At 35.2% G+C, this 14,820-nt stretch overlaps 1 protein-coding gene across 1 annotated transcript; it reads left to right on the top strand.

Moving 5' to 3' along the window:
• The first annotated feature begins 427 nt into the window (after positions 1-427).
• On the top strand, positions 428-7,439 carry sar1b (secretion associated, Ras related GTPase 1B). Its single transcript, XM_015384234.1, has 7 exons — positions 428-624; positions 3,055-3,130; positions 4,729-4,848; positions 5,008-5,073; positions 5,192-5,295; positions 5,569-5,700; positions 7,183-7,439. The coding sequence occupies exons 2-7, from the start codon at positions 3,073-3,075 to the stop codon at positions 7,297-7,299; spliced, it is 597 nt and encodes a 198-aa protein (XP_015239720.1). The 5' UTR covers positions 428-624; positions 3,055-3,072; the 3' UTR covers positions 7,300-7,439.
• Positions 7,440-14,820: the final 7,381 nt, after the last annotated feature.

Below are 14,820 nucleotides of genomic sequence, written 5' to 3'. Positions count from 1 at the left end.
ACATTAATACGATTAAAAACCATATCCAATATTCTTTTCACAACTTCAGTGTTAGATTATTCAGAACCAATACCGCCCTCAAAAAAATCTATTAGTTTCCACTTATAGACACCATACCAAATCATTTAAAAATGAGTGTCTCTATACTTTGACTTTAACACAGGTAAAACCATAAAATAATGACACAAAAAATCTGAATAAGAAAAGCTGTGATCCAAAGGACTGTACGTAAACATGTTGATTTAAAGGGGGAAAACACATTTGAAGAGAAAGAATGTCCCAGTACATTCAGAGCGATGAAATGACAAATGAAAAAAAAAACAACTTATCTGGCAAGTGGTATTAAATTTTGCTGTATCTGCATTGACAATGAGTGGGGTGTTGGTTTATTTAATGTGTTCCATCGGAGCAGTGACAGTGAGACACCGGCAGGAAGCGGCAGGGCAGAGCAGCTCTGGGGAGCAGCAGAACAGCCATTGCAGTGTCGTGGCTCAGTAACAAAATACGAAAGGGAGCTGAGGAAGACCTGGCAGCCACTTTCCCTGTTCCCCCTGGCCGGCAGGTTGATTTACATGATTATTAGAGCGAAGAAACTCTGCGAATACACCAACATCTAAACAAACGGTAAGTTTTCCATCAATTTATGTCACAACAAAAACGGGTGTTAGTGTTCGGCTTTTTAGCTTGTTACTCCGGTAGCTAATGATGCTACATTAGCATTGCTCTTTTGCTTCGTTTGAACCTATTTAACCTTGATAGGAAGACAAATTATACCCCACTGTGCCCAATAACCGTATGGAACCCTATTTGATCGAGAAACATCTATCTTAGCCTATATTTGCGTGTTTGTAGGTCACGAGAAAACTATTTGTCAAGCTAACCGCTAATTGGCTAGCGCAGCTCGTAGCCGCTCGATGCGACGTCGCCTACAGAATATGACACGTAGCTTGTTCCTAGGTCGGTTAAAACTAAAAAAACAAAGACGCAGCCTCCACTATTGGCATAGATCTGAAAAAAAAATCTAAGACATTAAGCTTTTTTTCGTCACACCTAACGTCTATTACGCTGCATTATGTAATGTTTAGCGCCGCTCCATCTTAGTATAATGTTATGACATTTTTCAAGTCTGACAACTTAAACACATTTTATAAATATATTTCTTTGAGCTCGTGTTTATGTTTTTTGTTTTCTTCTGCTAAGCTCACACTTTCGGCAGTTTATTTAACAATAATGTCAAGTTAGTGCTGTAATCCAACTTGTAACACATGGTAAAAGATGCTGGAACTGTAACATCAAACACAAGCTCATATGCACACCGCTTTTAACTAGTTTTTTTTTTTTATTAAGATGTTGAAGTGTGTTTGACAGCTTTAAAAATATATTATAAGTTGATATTACACTGGTATTTATAGTTTGTATAGCATTAATTTAATGTGAATGGTTTTTATATGCCTTGGTTAGTTTATTATATATCTAGCCAAGGCTGTCTAGTGTGGAAACTCTTCATTCATTATATTTGTAGTCCTGATTGTAATTTTGTGATCATTACAAATTACGACATCACAAGTGACGCTAGTAAGTTTAAATGTTTTGAATATTTGTTTGGTGTGTGGCTCTTCTGACATTTAGGCCTAAATTTAAGCCCTGGGGTTAAATGTGTTCATCTAAGGCTTTTTCTGTTAATGAAGAAACACTCTTATAGTACCGTCATATGAAACTAGTCGCAGTAACAAGGCTCAAGAGGTCAGGTAAATTCAATCTTCTGTCTTTCAAGTTATTTGGACTTTCCATGTATCCTACTTTTGATTTGCAAAAGCTGTGTGAACTTAAAAAGGAGAGAGTAAATGACAAACTTGAGTCAGTGGATGTTTTTGGAACTAATCACATAAATCACATCAGTTTTACTGTTTATTTTAGTGGTCATTAAGTCATCAGGGCTCATATAAGCTGTATCTGTTCTTTTTTGTGTAGAACATATAGTTCAGGACTGAAAGCATGTTATGGATTTCAGCTTGAATAAAAACTTGAACAGCATATTCAGTCATGGATAAAACGTCCACTGACTGGTATGACATTTGATTTAAACTCAGATAAAACTTTCCGACCACTTTCCGTTTCATTCTCAAACACTGATGCATCACACCACTGGCACGGTTGTCTGACAGCAGCTGATCGTGTGTGTGGGTGTGTGTGAGTTTTTTTTTTTTTTTTTTGTATTTGCCTAATCTTGACCTTTGTCTACCTTATACTTTAGCCCTGGAGTGATTGCATCACTATGTAATTAAGGCAAGAGTTCAACACTGGCTTACCTTGCTAAATGCCTTAATTTCAATCACAGAAGATACGATTTGAAATTATCATTAAGTATTTCTTTGTTTTGTTTTTGTGAGGAATTATATGCTTGTAAAAAAGTTTTCGTGAATTTGTACGGATGCAATAAACATGTTGATCATATACTTTAAGCTTATATTTTACACAATAATAGCAAGTCTTTTCTTAATACAATTTGGAAATCTTGAAACACTTTGTTTAATTTAGGGTGTTTTAAAAGAGTTTGTTTGACCAGCTTGTGGTTAGTCTATCAACTCCCCTGAAACAGGTTTTCTAGTTTCTAAAGAGAAGCTCATTTTCAAAAGATACAAAAAGCTAATCTTTAGGTGTAGAAACCCTTTCATTGTTCTTATTGATGTCGTTGCAATCACTCTGATAGTCAGATGAAGTGCATTTTCTTTAAGTGGAGCTTGATCTCCTGTTATCTGCTGCTGCAGGTCAGTTATTTCCACTGTAACAAAAAAGAATGTTTGGCTTGCTTATTTCATCAATGGGGAAAAATTGTCCAGGTTTAATTCAATCTACACTTATGTTTATGTCTTTACTTCAACAAATGGTTAACTATTTAAAAATAAATTATGTGGACAAGAGATGTATTTCAGAAGTGGTCTTTTTGAATTTATAATTTTTCTTCTCTGCATTTTCATCACATTCGTACCACTACACTTCAAAGTTACGGATAACTTATAAATAACTTGTGGATGTTGTTGTTTTGTCTTTCAGAATTTAACAGCTCCGGATATGTCATTCCTATTTGATTGGATTTATAGCGGTTTCAATAGCGTACTACAGTTTTTAGGTGAGTGCTGCTGATATCTTTGTTTATAAAACATAAACCAAAGTGTAAAAATCTGTTTACTTTCAGAAAACTAAATGTTTGAAAAACATTTACCCTTACATATTCAGAAAAGATTTTGATGGTGGACTTATACTTTGGCGGTGCTTCTCAAAATATTCCAGATTTTGGTTTCCATACTCTCAATTCACCAAAGAACTCCTGTGGCCTTCAATAATTTTTTGCTTATAATCTGGTTAGCATTCAGTTTTGCTATAAAAGTTAAACCTTTAGGGAATAACAAGATGATTTGGTAAAAGTCATTAGAAGATATTTGACATTTCCACATGTAGTGAGATGCAGCTATTTCAACAAGTGGTTTGGGATTTGAAATGATGAATATCATGAGGCAGAAAGGCAAACTTGCTTTGTGGTTAAATATTTATATATTATTAACGTTATTGCAGGTTTTTCTTTATACTTATGTAACTAAAATGAAGAAGAGCTTTAAAAATTGCAAAATATTTTTGTAACAGGCGTTCAGTGTTTTCAATATTTACAAGTCGGTTTGTTCCTGGAAATCTATTTATGCTGCAATGGAAGTTACTCAAAAGACTGCATGTGTATGTCCAACTGTCGCCTGAATAATATGTTTGATTTAAAAATCCCAATCTACCATTTTATGACGTTAAAACTAGAATATAAAAATATATAATTGCTCACAAAGGGGAAATAAATGTTTTTGTAGCTCATAGAGTTACTACAGGGGAAAGATTCTTTAGAAATGCCCAGAGAGTTTTGTTCCTTTGTTTCTAATTTGAATTTCTAACAGATTCTAGATTGACAGCAGAATATCTCTTAAAGCGTACAAATAGGTCTTCTCTCCAGAGTGCACTGTTCTAGTTTCAGTGTCAAAGCCACATGTAGTTTTTGTTCCTGTTCTCCCAGTTTGACAGGTCGCACAGAGCCACTGAGTAATGGTGACGTTTAGCAAAGCTGACTCAGTCAGAAATCTTTTAAATCCGCTCAGTTTCACTGTACTTACTCAGAATTTGTACTTATTGAACCCAAGATTAAGTTGAGTAATGAGTGGCCTCAGCTTGCACATCTCTTGTGGTTTCTTCAGTAATCTTCCCATGTTAGAGAACTGTCAAAATCTTTTCTCATGTAAACTACAGAAGCACAGGAGGCGTTTACTTTTCGAAGCGTTACTCGTGCCAGCAGAGGAAGCTGTGAAGTAGCAAACTCATTAGCATGCTGACAGGCTCTTTGTCAACGGTTTCTCTAAAAATATCTGCTCCTTCAGAAATCAGCTGCTGCTAATTCAAAAGAACTGGCAGAGATGAGTCTCTATAACACTTAGCTCGGCGTTTTACGTTCAGCTTCTGTCCAGCTTTCCTTTTATTTGTAGCATTGCATAGCTTTTCTTTCTATGCTTTTAACATTAACAAGCTAGAATACTATATGTATTTATGAGATCAAATCCAAGTTAAACAAATATTGATTTCTTTTAAATGAAGGTTTAACCCATTGTGTGTCTTTAGCTTTTGTAATCTAGCAGACCTCTTTTCTTTTAGATATTTTGTATTATATCTTCATAATCTAAATGGTTCTAATTTTAGGACTGTACAAGAAATCCGGCAAGTTAGTATTTCTTGGCCTGGACAATGCTGGCAAAACAACGCTACTGCACATGCTCAAAGATGACAGATTGGGACAGCATGTGCCAACTTTACACCCCAGTGAGTTGTTGCCACCTTCTCACACTTGCACGTCCTCCCATGCACACTTAGCTATGTGTGGAAAGATTATCCATGCAGTTGATAAATTAAAAGTAAAATGCAGCAGGGTGAATCTGGGCTACAACCTCACTCATAAATATTTCCTTTTTTTTTTCTCAGCATCAGAGGAGCTGACGATTGCTGGCATGACATTCACCACCTTTGACCTTGGAGGACATGCACAAGGTTTGTCATCTCTTTTTCTTTTTTATATAATTTAAATTTTGTCCATTTTATGGTAAACAAAGAAGCTGTTTGAAGATAAGTCGATAAGCTAGAATAAGTGTTTATTTTGTTGGTGCAGCCCGGAGAGTGTGGAAAAACTACCTCCCTGCCATCAATGGTATCGTCTTCCTTGTGGATTGTGCAGACCTTCAGAGATTGGCTGAATCAAAAACAGAACTTGATGTAAGTATGTACTAGCAATTCCTTGTTTTGTCATTAGGGTTGGAAATAAAGCTTAAAAGTAACCTGAAAAGTAAGTAACCAGGAACTTTCTTTGAATCTGTTGAAATTCATTTGGGATTTTAGCAACTTGTTTTGATGGGTTTGAAAACGGAACTTAATCATTTTTAGTGTGATTTCAATAAAACAACTCAGGGTTAATATAATCTGACAAAACTCCATTTTTAATATTCATTAATCAAACTTGCTCCTCTCACTTGTTCTTGTCTTTTCTAGGCATTAATGACAGATGAGACCATTGGAAACGTGCCTATCTTAATCCTTGGCAACAAAATTGACAGGCCTGAAGCTGTGAGTGAGGAGAAGCTGAGGGAATATTTTGGATTATATGGACAGACGACAGGCAAGGTAAGTAAACCAAGAATATCTATTGGTACCCAGCTTTTGCTTTTTTTTAAGTTTTTAACATTAAAACAAATCTTAAATTACTTTTTAATCGCTGACCTGAACTATAGGAAATCCCTATGACCCTTTTAAATAGGTACCAGCTCTGTTAGCCTAGTTTCAGTAAGTTATTACTCTCTGTATGGCTGGTTTTCCTTTACAATTCAGTACCACTGCAGTGTGACCATCGTCTGTTTGACACAAACTTAAAGCAACAGTGGAGGGCATTCTACACTGTTAACAATTTTTATTCATACTCATCTTAAAAGAAGGCTACAGGTGACAAGATAAAGAACTGGATCAGTAGGAGAGGGGAACCATTGAGCGATATAAATCTGAAAGGGGTAATTAAAAGTAAACTACCTAATGCTAGCTTGCTATGATCACTGTACACAAAATAAGCTAGGCATGTAGTGATTTAGAGGTTGAAGGATTTAGTTAGTGTAACATCAATCCTGACTAACATATATTTGCAACCTACAACTCTGCTCCCTAGTGAATTGGTGAACAGCAGTCTTCTGATGTCTCATTTTGAACTCGACTCTGTAGGTTTTGAACTACATTTAAGCAGGTGCTAAAACTAGGAACCGTTCAATTTAATCATTGCTACTGGAAGAGCCAAAAATTTGAAATAAATATAAATATTCAATATGGTGGAGTCTTCATTGGTTAAAGGTCATAGCTCATACTTTTTCATCAAAACCATGAAATTATTAGCTTTGCAACGCAGATGCCGGGAGAAAAACCAACATGGCGGACGGTAATGCAGAGAGCAATCGCTGTTTTTGAACTTTTTGAAACGATTGAGTTGTTAATGTTCTGGATCCAGTTGGAAGAGAAATGAAAAATCATGAGATGTGCCTTAGCACTACCACCCATGTTTACTTCCTTAAACAAAGGGCATGCTTGGTACTTGTGATGTCATCGCGTCCTCTACTATACTTACGCTGTATGAATGCAGTTCAAACAGGAGATCAAATACAGGTAGCATATGTTTGGAAATGTGAACGACCACACAAAAAAATCGGAATTGAGAATAAAGTCCTGCAGTGTGAATGTAGCCATAATCTTTAATGTCTCTGAAACAAATATAGCATGACGATAATTTAAACTGCACAAACCATTCAGTCTATTTGCTGATTTTTAAGTTCATCATGGGCAGGGTGCCAGCTTCATTTTTCTTCTGGTACTGTGCTTTGAGTTTTGTATTTCTATCATTTATAGGTTAAAGCTTTGCATTGTAGGATTTAGAATTTTTCTAAAATTTTGTTCTGTGGTCATTCAGTTGTTTCCTCGTATGGATAGGTCCTAAGTATTTAAATTACTTCATTTACAAGTAACTATGTTTGTTGGGGGAAAAAAGCATCACTATAAAACAGAATTTTAGAACGAGTATAATAAGAATAGTTTGATTTGTTTTGTTTTTTTCCCTTCTTCTCTTCCTAGGGCAATGTCCCTTTGAAGGAGCTGAACACAAGACCACTGGAGGTGTTCATGTGCAGCGTCTTGAAGAGGCAGGGCTACGGCGAAGGCTTCCGCTGGCTTTCCCAGTACATCGACTAAAGAGGCCCAGTCCCACAACTCTCCGCCATCTGCGACACTACCGTCTAGGGGGCGCCAAAACCAGCCAATCAAGACGCCCATCATTACCATCGTTACCATCATACTCGGCCTCATGTTCGGTTAATCAAGTCTGCCTCCGCCTTCAGAGAAACCAGTACGACTCGATCCCAATAGACTTTTATTGGTCGAACATTTGGTTCCGCACTTACTGCGTTCATACATGTTTGCGCACATTCATCTTTTTCTTTTTTCTCCAACAGCAAAGGGGTTCCCGCTCAAATGGTAGAATCTTTTCTATAACATGTCTGTCATTCGCTGTCCTGTCCCTCCTCTTCCTCGCTGCCATTTGTCAAGTGTGATGATAGACTCATGAAATTAATCTCTGTATGATTCTATTGGTAAATCAGCCACCTTCCCCCTTGTTCAGCTCCTCTGGAGCAAATGAGAGACAGCTATTTAGTTGAATACATAGCAGTACACTTTTTTTTTAACAGATAGTTCATTCCACATTGTATTTAATCAGTGTTTTTGCTTTGACTTGTTTTCTTTCTTTTCCCTCTTTTCAATATGGTTTGGGTAAAAGAAGATGCAACCACAGCCCTTACCATCACACATTTGGCCGTTTCACCTGTGTATATTAGTGTATCATAAATTAGATTCATATCTTTTAGTGGAAGTTGACACAGGTTTGTTTCAAGCTTCTTTCTGAACCACAGAACAGCTCTGAATGGGTCCAAATTGTGGGCTACCTTTTTAACAAGGACCATTAGGTTGCAATCCTACTAAAAAGGGGAGGGGGGTGTTTTCTCGTTTTAAATAGGAAATTAAACTGGCTACAACTCTGGCAACGTTTGATAAAATTATGTAGATATCACAAGGGTCAGCTGACCTAAAGACAGATATTTAAAGTACTTAAAACTTTGCAATAAACGGGCTGATTATAACCTGCCATAAGACATGCGGGGAGGAATAAACAGACAGTGGTTAAAAAATTAGGCAATAGTAGAAGTCATGCAGAAAATGAGACAGTTTTACAGGGTGAATTTAGTGACCAAGTGAACACAGCAGAGACTGGTAGGCCTAGGACACCTCTAACAAAGGGACCATATATTATATATATGAAATGTACACAAACATCGTACATGGATTTTCTACTTCTAAGTGGTATCCTTTGGAATATGTGCATTAACAGGAACTATTATGCATGCCTTGTTCTTTTGATTATTTTCAAGGACCATTGACTATAAGAGGGGAGACGATGCCAAAATTACCAACTAGAGATGATTGTCATGTTTTCTTTTTTTTTGTTTGTTTTTTTAAGGAAACAATGGATATGTGCATAATATACTTTAATCTGTCTCTGTCCTTGTGTCTCTTTCATTCCCTCAAGACTAAGAAATGAGCTGTTCCAACATTGATGGGACTTGCTGTTTGCATCATTAAAGAAAATGTAATAAATGTTTGCAATGAATGATCGGCCCAATTAATCTTACTTTTATTTGCATCATTCTAAGCAATTAAAATACCTTGCAGAATTAAAATGGGATAAAAAAAAAACTTCCACATACACAATGAATCTGTCAAATGCAGTAATAGCAAATGAGCCCAACTGCAAAGGGAACTACATGATTCGGTTTTTTTACAAAATAGAATCTTATGTGAAAAATAATTAAATTAGAAAAGCATGCTGAAAATACTGAGTATTAGAATTAAATATTTGATTTTTTTCTCAGTTCTAATGTTCAAACTTGATTTTCACACAGTACCTTCAATACAGTTCCAGGCTTTCAAATTGTCATTTATTAGGGGAAAACCATCTAAACTGATGTTTCCCCCTTACAAATATTTTTCAAAACTGACATAATTTTGATAAGTCATAGTGAAGACTGATGACTTGGAAACTAATACCTGTGTGACAACATGAAGTAGGCTGAAAGATTAAAGTTTCCTGCACAATGTGGTACAGTGTTACCAAAAGGATACTAAACCACCTGTTAAGGACGGTGGTGGTGGTGTAATTATCTTGGTCTGCTTTGCATTTTTTTTTTTTTTTTTTGCATTCTTTTGCATCAGGCCAATATTTAATGAAGTCATGATTTCTCCTCTAGTGGAACGTCCTGAAGGAGGGATGATACCCTGCTCACATTTCATGATAAGTTCAAACATACTTGGAGGTTATTAAACAATGGTTCAGAACTTGCCATCAATACATAATCTTCCCTGAAAAGGGCTTATGAAATAGCTTAGAGTTTAAGAGGCTGTGGCATAATCAGATGTTTGAGCTGCTAAACCCTGAAATAAAATTAAAAAATGGGGCCAATCTCATTGATTCAATCATTTGTTGGTAATGGATGTTGCCAAGAATACTTCTTAGGTTTAGGGGAACACTTACTTTTTGGTTGGGATAGCTTTTTCCTTTAATACAAACTGCATTTTAAACATCCTCACATCATCTTTGACATTCAGTTTTGTTTGATCATCTGAAACAATAAAGTGTAGCAAAAAAATAAATGGTCTGTTAAAGGGATACAAGTTCAAACCAGCCAGATTAGACAGCTGTATGATAGAGAGAATCGGCAAAGAGTTTAAACTTTGCATCTTGTTTGTTTAAAATATTTAAGGCTGTTTCTTATATAATTTAAACCCCAAATTAAATATTACTGCCCATGACTAGAGTCAGGGAAATCTGACGCTGTTGTCTGATCCTGTACGCCACCGGTGTCCAAAAATTTTGTTCCATATACCAAAATTACTGTTTATTTTTTAAAGCTGCTCCACAAAATATGAGCCTGTAATATTGTAGTAAAGTAAATAAGCACAGTAAATCAATATCTTATACATTTGTTGTTGAATATATATCTAAAAAAAAGTGGCCATACAGCTTGTAAATTATCACCGGTTATCATGTGAAAAATATACCGGTAAGGGAAAAAAAAAAAATATTTTTGCACAAAAGCCAGCATTTGAGTGAAGGTTATTGAATAGAAGTGGTCCTGTTTACTATGAAATGAAATAGAATGTAAAAAGTTGAATGATTAAGAGATGAACGCTTTTTGTTGTAAGTCAAATTTCTATTGTAGGAAGAATTTAACCTATCTGAAATAATTGGGTTGATAGTGGGTTCTCTAAATGTAAAATGAATCAAAAATAAATTATCAATAACAGTGGCTTTGATTCTTTTGTCATTTTGTTACATTTCATGTTTTGCAGCACTATTAGAAAATATCTATGTATTTTACATTTTTATATATATATATATATTTTTTTTTTTCTATCGTGTATAACAATGTTATAGTTACACAAAAAATAACTAAAATACACTTTATTCATTGCATGCAAGCTAAAACACTTTTGAAATATTATGTATTATGTTACATAACGGTGTGTACATTGAGAGGCTGAGTTATGTAATGCTACATGGCAGGAGCAGTGCACAATCTTGCCACTAGGTGGTGCGCAAAACAAAGAAAACTGCTTTAAAAAGAATTTTATACATTGGTTTAATAAGTTAGTAGGGCTGAAAAGGGTAAAATATTCCAAATGTTACCTTAAGGTCAAAAGCGTACCACCAACTGGATGGATTGGATTGTGCTTAGGTTATTTTATTATTATTATTTTTTTTATATAGGCACAGTTAGTTAATTCCTTCCAGTGAAACAAACTTTGCAAAGGAATTTTTCTAAGTAGTGTATTTTTTCCTTAATGATAGCTGCAATAAAGAGCATTGCAGATGGGGTTTAAAACCCAAAGTGTCACTCTGGGAATTAAAATAAGGCCCTTAACTCCATAACGCTCCCAGTGCAGCAGATCACTGCTCCTTACAAGATTGGTGGACAGATTATCTCATTGTTGGACTACAAGGAGTCTTTCATGGCTTTAAGAGTTTAACTTTTAGAGTAAATGTTTGTATATATGTTTAAAGGTATTGTGGAGGATGTTTGTGAATTTTTTGTAAGACCTGCCCTTTCCACATTAAAAAACAAAAACAAAAAACACATGCACAACCCTGTACCTGTTCCTGTTAGGGAATGCTTATTAAGAGAGCATGCACAAGCCCATTTCACCTTGTGCACGCTCTGTTTAAAAGTTGCTATTTGCATTGCTCACACAAGCTTACTTTCCAAAAGAAGATTTGTAATTTTTCCACTATGTCAGACTTGTAAGTGAAAGTGGGGGCGAGCACGTAGGACGGCCTTACGTGAACATACCACCAGAATGATTGAAAATTAGGAGAACCACTTATTTTGAAGATCCTCCCATAAAAAGAACATCCTCCATTATACCTTTAATATTTCTGTTTTAATTTTGTACAAATGTTGTTGACTCTCAAATACTCTAAACTCACCTGAAGTCTTGAGCTTTAAGAGTGCAGTCTCAGTTTGTTGCATAGCTTGTAGAAGCAGGAGAGTTGTGCACTACAAGGGAAAGGAAAATGGAATAAACAAATAGAAATAGATCATTCTATAGCTAAATGGAACACCAGAAAAAAGTCTGTACTTACAAGCAGTGGCGGGTCTAGACCAAATGTACCAGCGGGCCAGGAGGGGGCCAGAGTGTTTTCATGGGGGCAAAGAAAAGCATGAAAAAAAACAGGGCAAGGGATTCAAATATATTAAGATAGCTACATGAAGTGAAATTTCTATACATTTAGGTTTAATTAAAATTCTATTTCTTATGAGGTCAATATATGTTCATAATTTATATATTTTTGACTTAATTTAAGTTAAAATTACAATTTTCTATCAAATCTGAATTAGAATTCAAGAAAAACTAATAAATTCACCTGTAAAAATTTAAGCAATTTGTTTTGAGCAGATGAAAACTGGGATCCTATCTCAATACCACTGAAGCTATCAGCTTATTGTTTTTAAACAATTAGTAAAACAGAATTTGTAAAGAAAAAAAATGAATTACTAATTACTGATAGATCCAAAGGACCTATCAGTAATATGTCTGTTCCAGTGCATATCATCATTAGAATTTCTTTTTAGTGTTATGTCTTCAGTACAGGGGCCATAACAGGGGCCGGGACATGATGTACAGGGGCACTGGCCCCCGTTGGCCTTTGTCTAGAACTGCCCATGCTTACAAGTATGATGCATTTAGCACAAGGTTTTAAAAGAAATTAAAATGAGATAAAACAATGCAGCTAAAAACTAAGAGGTTGGTCATTACTACATAAATCAATTAGATTTAGAATCTTTTTTTAATCAGCTAAAGGTAAGATTAATTAAAATGGTATTTTAGTTTAAAAACGGTTTAAATAAAAACTGTCCTCATCATTCATGAACTTTACAAGAACACATTCTATAACAGCTCCTTCTGCTGGATAATGCAACTAAGTTATTTTCATAATTGGCAGGTCATCCAAGCAGTTGCTATCTTAGCTTTAATTATCTTCTCATATCCAGCAACTCTCTCTCTTTTTTTTCTTTTTCTTTTTTAACAGTGTCCTGTCTGGCAATTTGGCAATAAGAATAATTGTCTTGATGCCAAAAAAAGGCCCAACAGATTTTACTTTCACAAGTGGAGCAGTACGGCTATCACCATAGTGTTCCGCTTGATTTTTGCATATAAATAGCTTTATTATAATTATGCAGGGAGTTTTACAGATTATATGGACACTGCAATGTAGGTAGAACAGGAAAGGAAAAACAGAAAAAAAGGAGAAAAGACAAAAGAAAGAGGAGATAAAAGGGAGATAACGATAAAACATTTTCAGTCTGCTTCATCACCTGCAAAGAGATGTAAAAAGAAAAGCACAACCAACGGACATGGTACGAGACATACAATAACGTAACACCTAGATACTATCGCTGAAGTATAAGTAGTATTATTTAATCTAACATGTATTCTGTATTACCTGAAGATAAGGATATGGGCTTTCTTTATGGAAGTGAATCTCTAAGTACCTGGAACCAAGCACCTGTAGAGCCATATCCTGCAACTCTAACTTCAGTACTTGTAGATATAAAGCACAGATTTTGGACAGGGTGAACTATTACAGCAGTAAAACAAGGATGTAAGGGAAGCATAGTTTGCTGATTTAAGGTTTCGTTTTAAAGGACTTAGCTTTTTCTGCTTCCCTAAGAGGATAAAAAGAAGACTCAACCACTTTTCCAATCAGGAGATGTCGATTTTTATAACTCAAATAAGAAGCCATTTTCATCAAAATCGCATACTTTATCATTCTAAATTATAGACATACAACATATACAACAATAGTGCAGTTATTTACCTATTTCTTAATATAACAGCTTAAACACTTCATGTCTCTGTGAGCTTACAAACTCTTACGTAATGGACTGCATGGCACCAACAAGAAATATAATTTCTAGTTTATGCATGCTAAATTGCTCAGCTATTTTCAGGCCTGTTGTTTCCAGAAAGACAAACAAAGAAAACAACAAAACAAGAACAGAATTTGGATGTGCTGCAGGCTGGGTAATTGAGATGTCAAATATTTCTCTGAGTGCATGAAGGGCCTGCAAGAACGAAGAGCAAAAACACTCCTCTGACACAGAATGGCAGCGAAGCCACAAAACATAACAGGAAATACTTGGAATAACCACATTGTTTTGTTTGTTGAGATAAGCTAGATCAACTTTGAGATAAGAGGAAGAAAATGTGTTTGATCACATTTTTTTTTTGAAAATGCTGAAATAATTTAGAAAGAAGAAATAAATGTCATAAATACATTCAGTTTTTCTTCACAATGATCTTGTTTTGCGAATGTAGTAATATTTCACATGTCTTGATATATAACTCCCAACTTAGCAGGTGTAACTGTAAAGACTACTGAACTCAAAGTAAAAAAAACCCAAAATCAATAAAAACCCTGGCATGTGTTTATAAAACTGCTTTATTTAAAGTAAGGTTATTGGAAGGTTATTATTTGTCTTGCAGCCTTTGTCAACATGAAATTACAGGATATTGGTGAGACAACAAACAACATACACAAATATTTTCTGCAGTCTCCATTTTTCCCATTAATCAATTTTAGACAAACATCCTATTTTAATATTATGACTACAGTCAGTTATTTTCTCCTATCCATAACTGTCCTCACTGTGCCATCTTGGATATTTAAAGCTGTATTTTCTCTTTGCTCTTGCACAATCAGGTCCTTTTCATCTTTCATAACCTCTCCTCTAAGTATGGCTTTTGCTTAATAATGCAGATCTCAGCAAAATCCTTAAACTGTAGAGTGGAGCTTTATTTCCAGAGATTGACTCTAATTGCTCACATGTGTTACCTTCAAGGTCGAAGAGTAAAACATGAACACTTTTGCAACCAGATTATGTCTTATTTACTTACCAGTAATGGCTTTTTTGGCCCTACTTAACTGTGATAGTACCTACTTCCGAGTCTGATGGAAAAAAGCCAGAACAGTATTAAAAATGTAATAATGGAAACATATCCAAAGACTTTTCTGATACCAGAGCTCTCTTTGCTGTAATGTTATCATCACTGCTGTTGATATGTTAAAGAGGCTGTCATAAACTCCTCTCTACAAAAATG

The sequence above is a fragment of the Cyprinodon variegatus genome, unplaced genomic scaffold (genome assembly GCF_000732505.1).
Source record: "Cyprinodon variegatus isolate N-32 unplaced genomic scaffold, C_variegatus-1.0 Scaffold308, whole genome shotgun sequence".
Lineage (NCBI taxonomy): Eukaryota > Metazoa > Chordata > Actinopteri > Cyprinodontiformes > Cyprinodontidae > Cyprinodon > Cyprinodon variegatus.
Note: the sequence above shows the minus strand (reverse complement) of the source record. Positions and strands in the feature narration are given on the sequence as shown.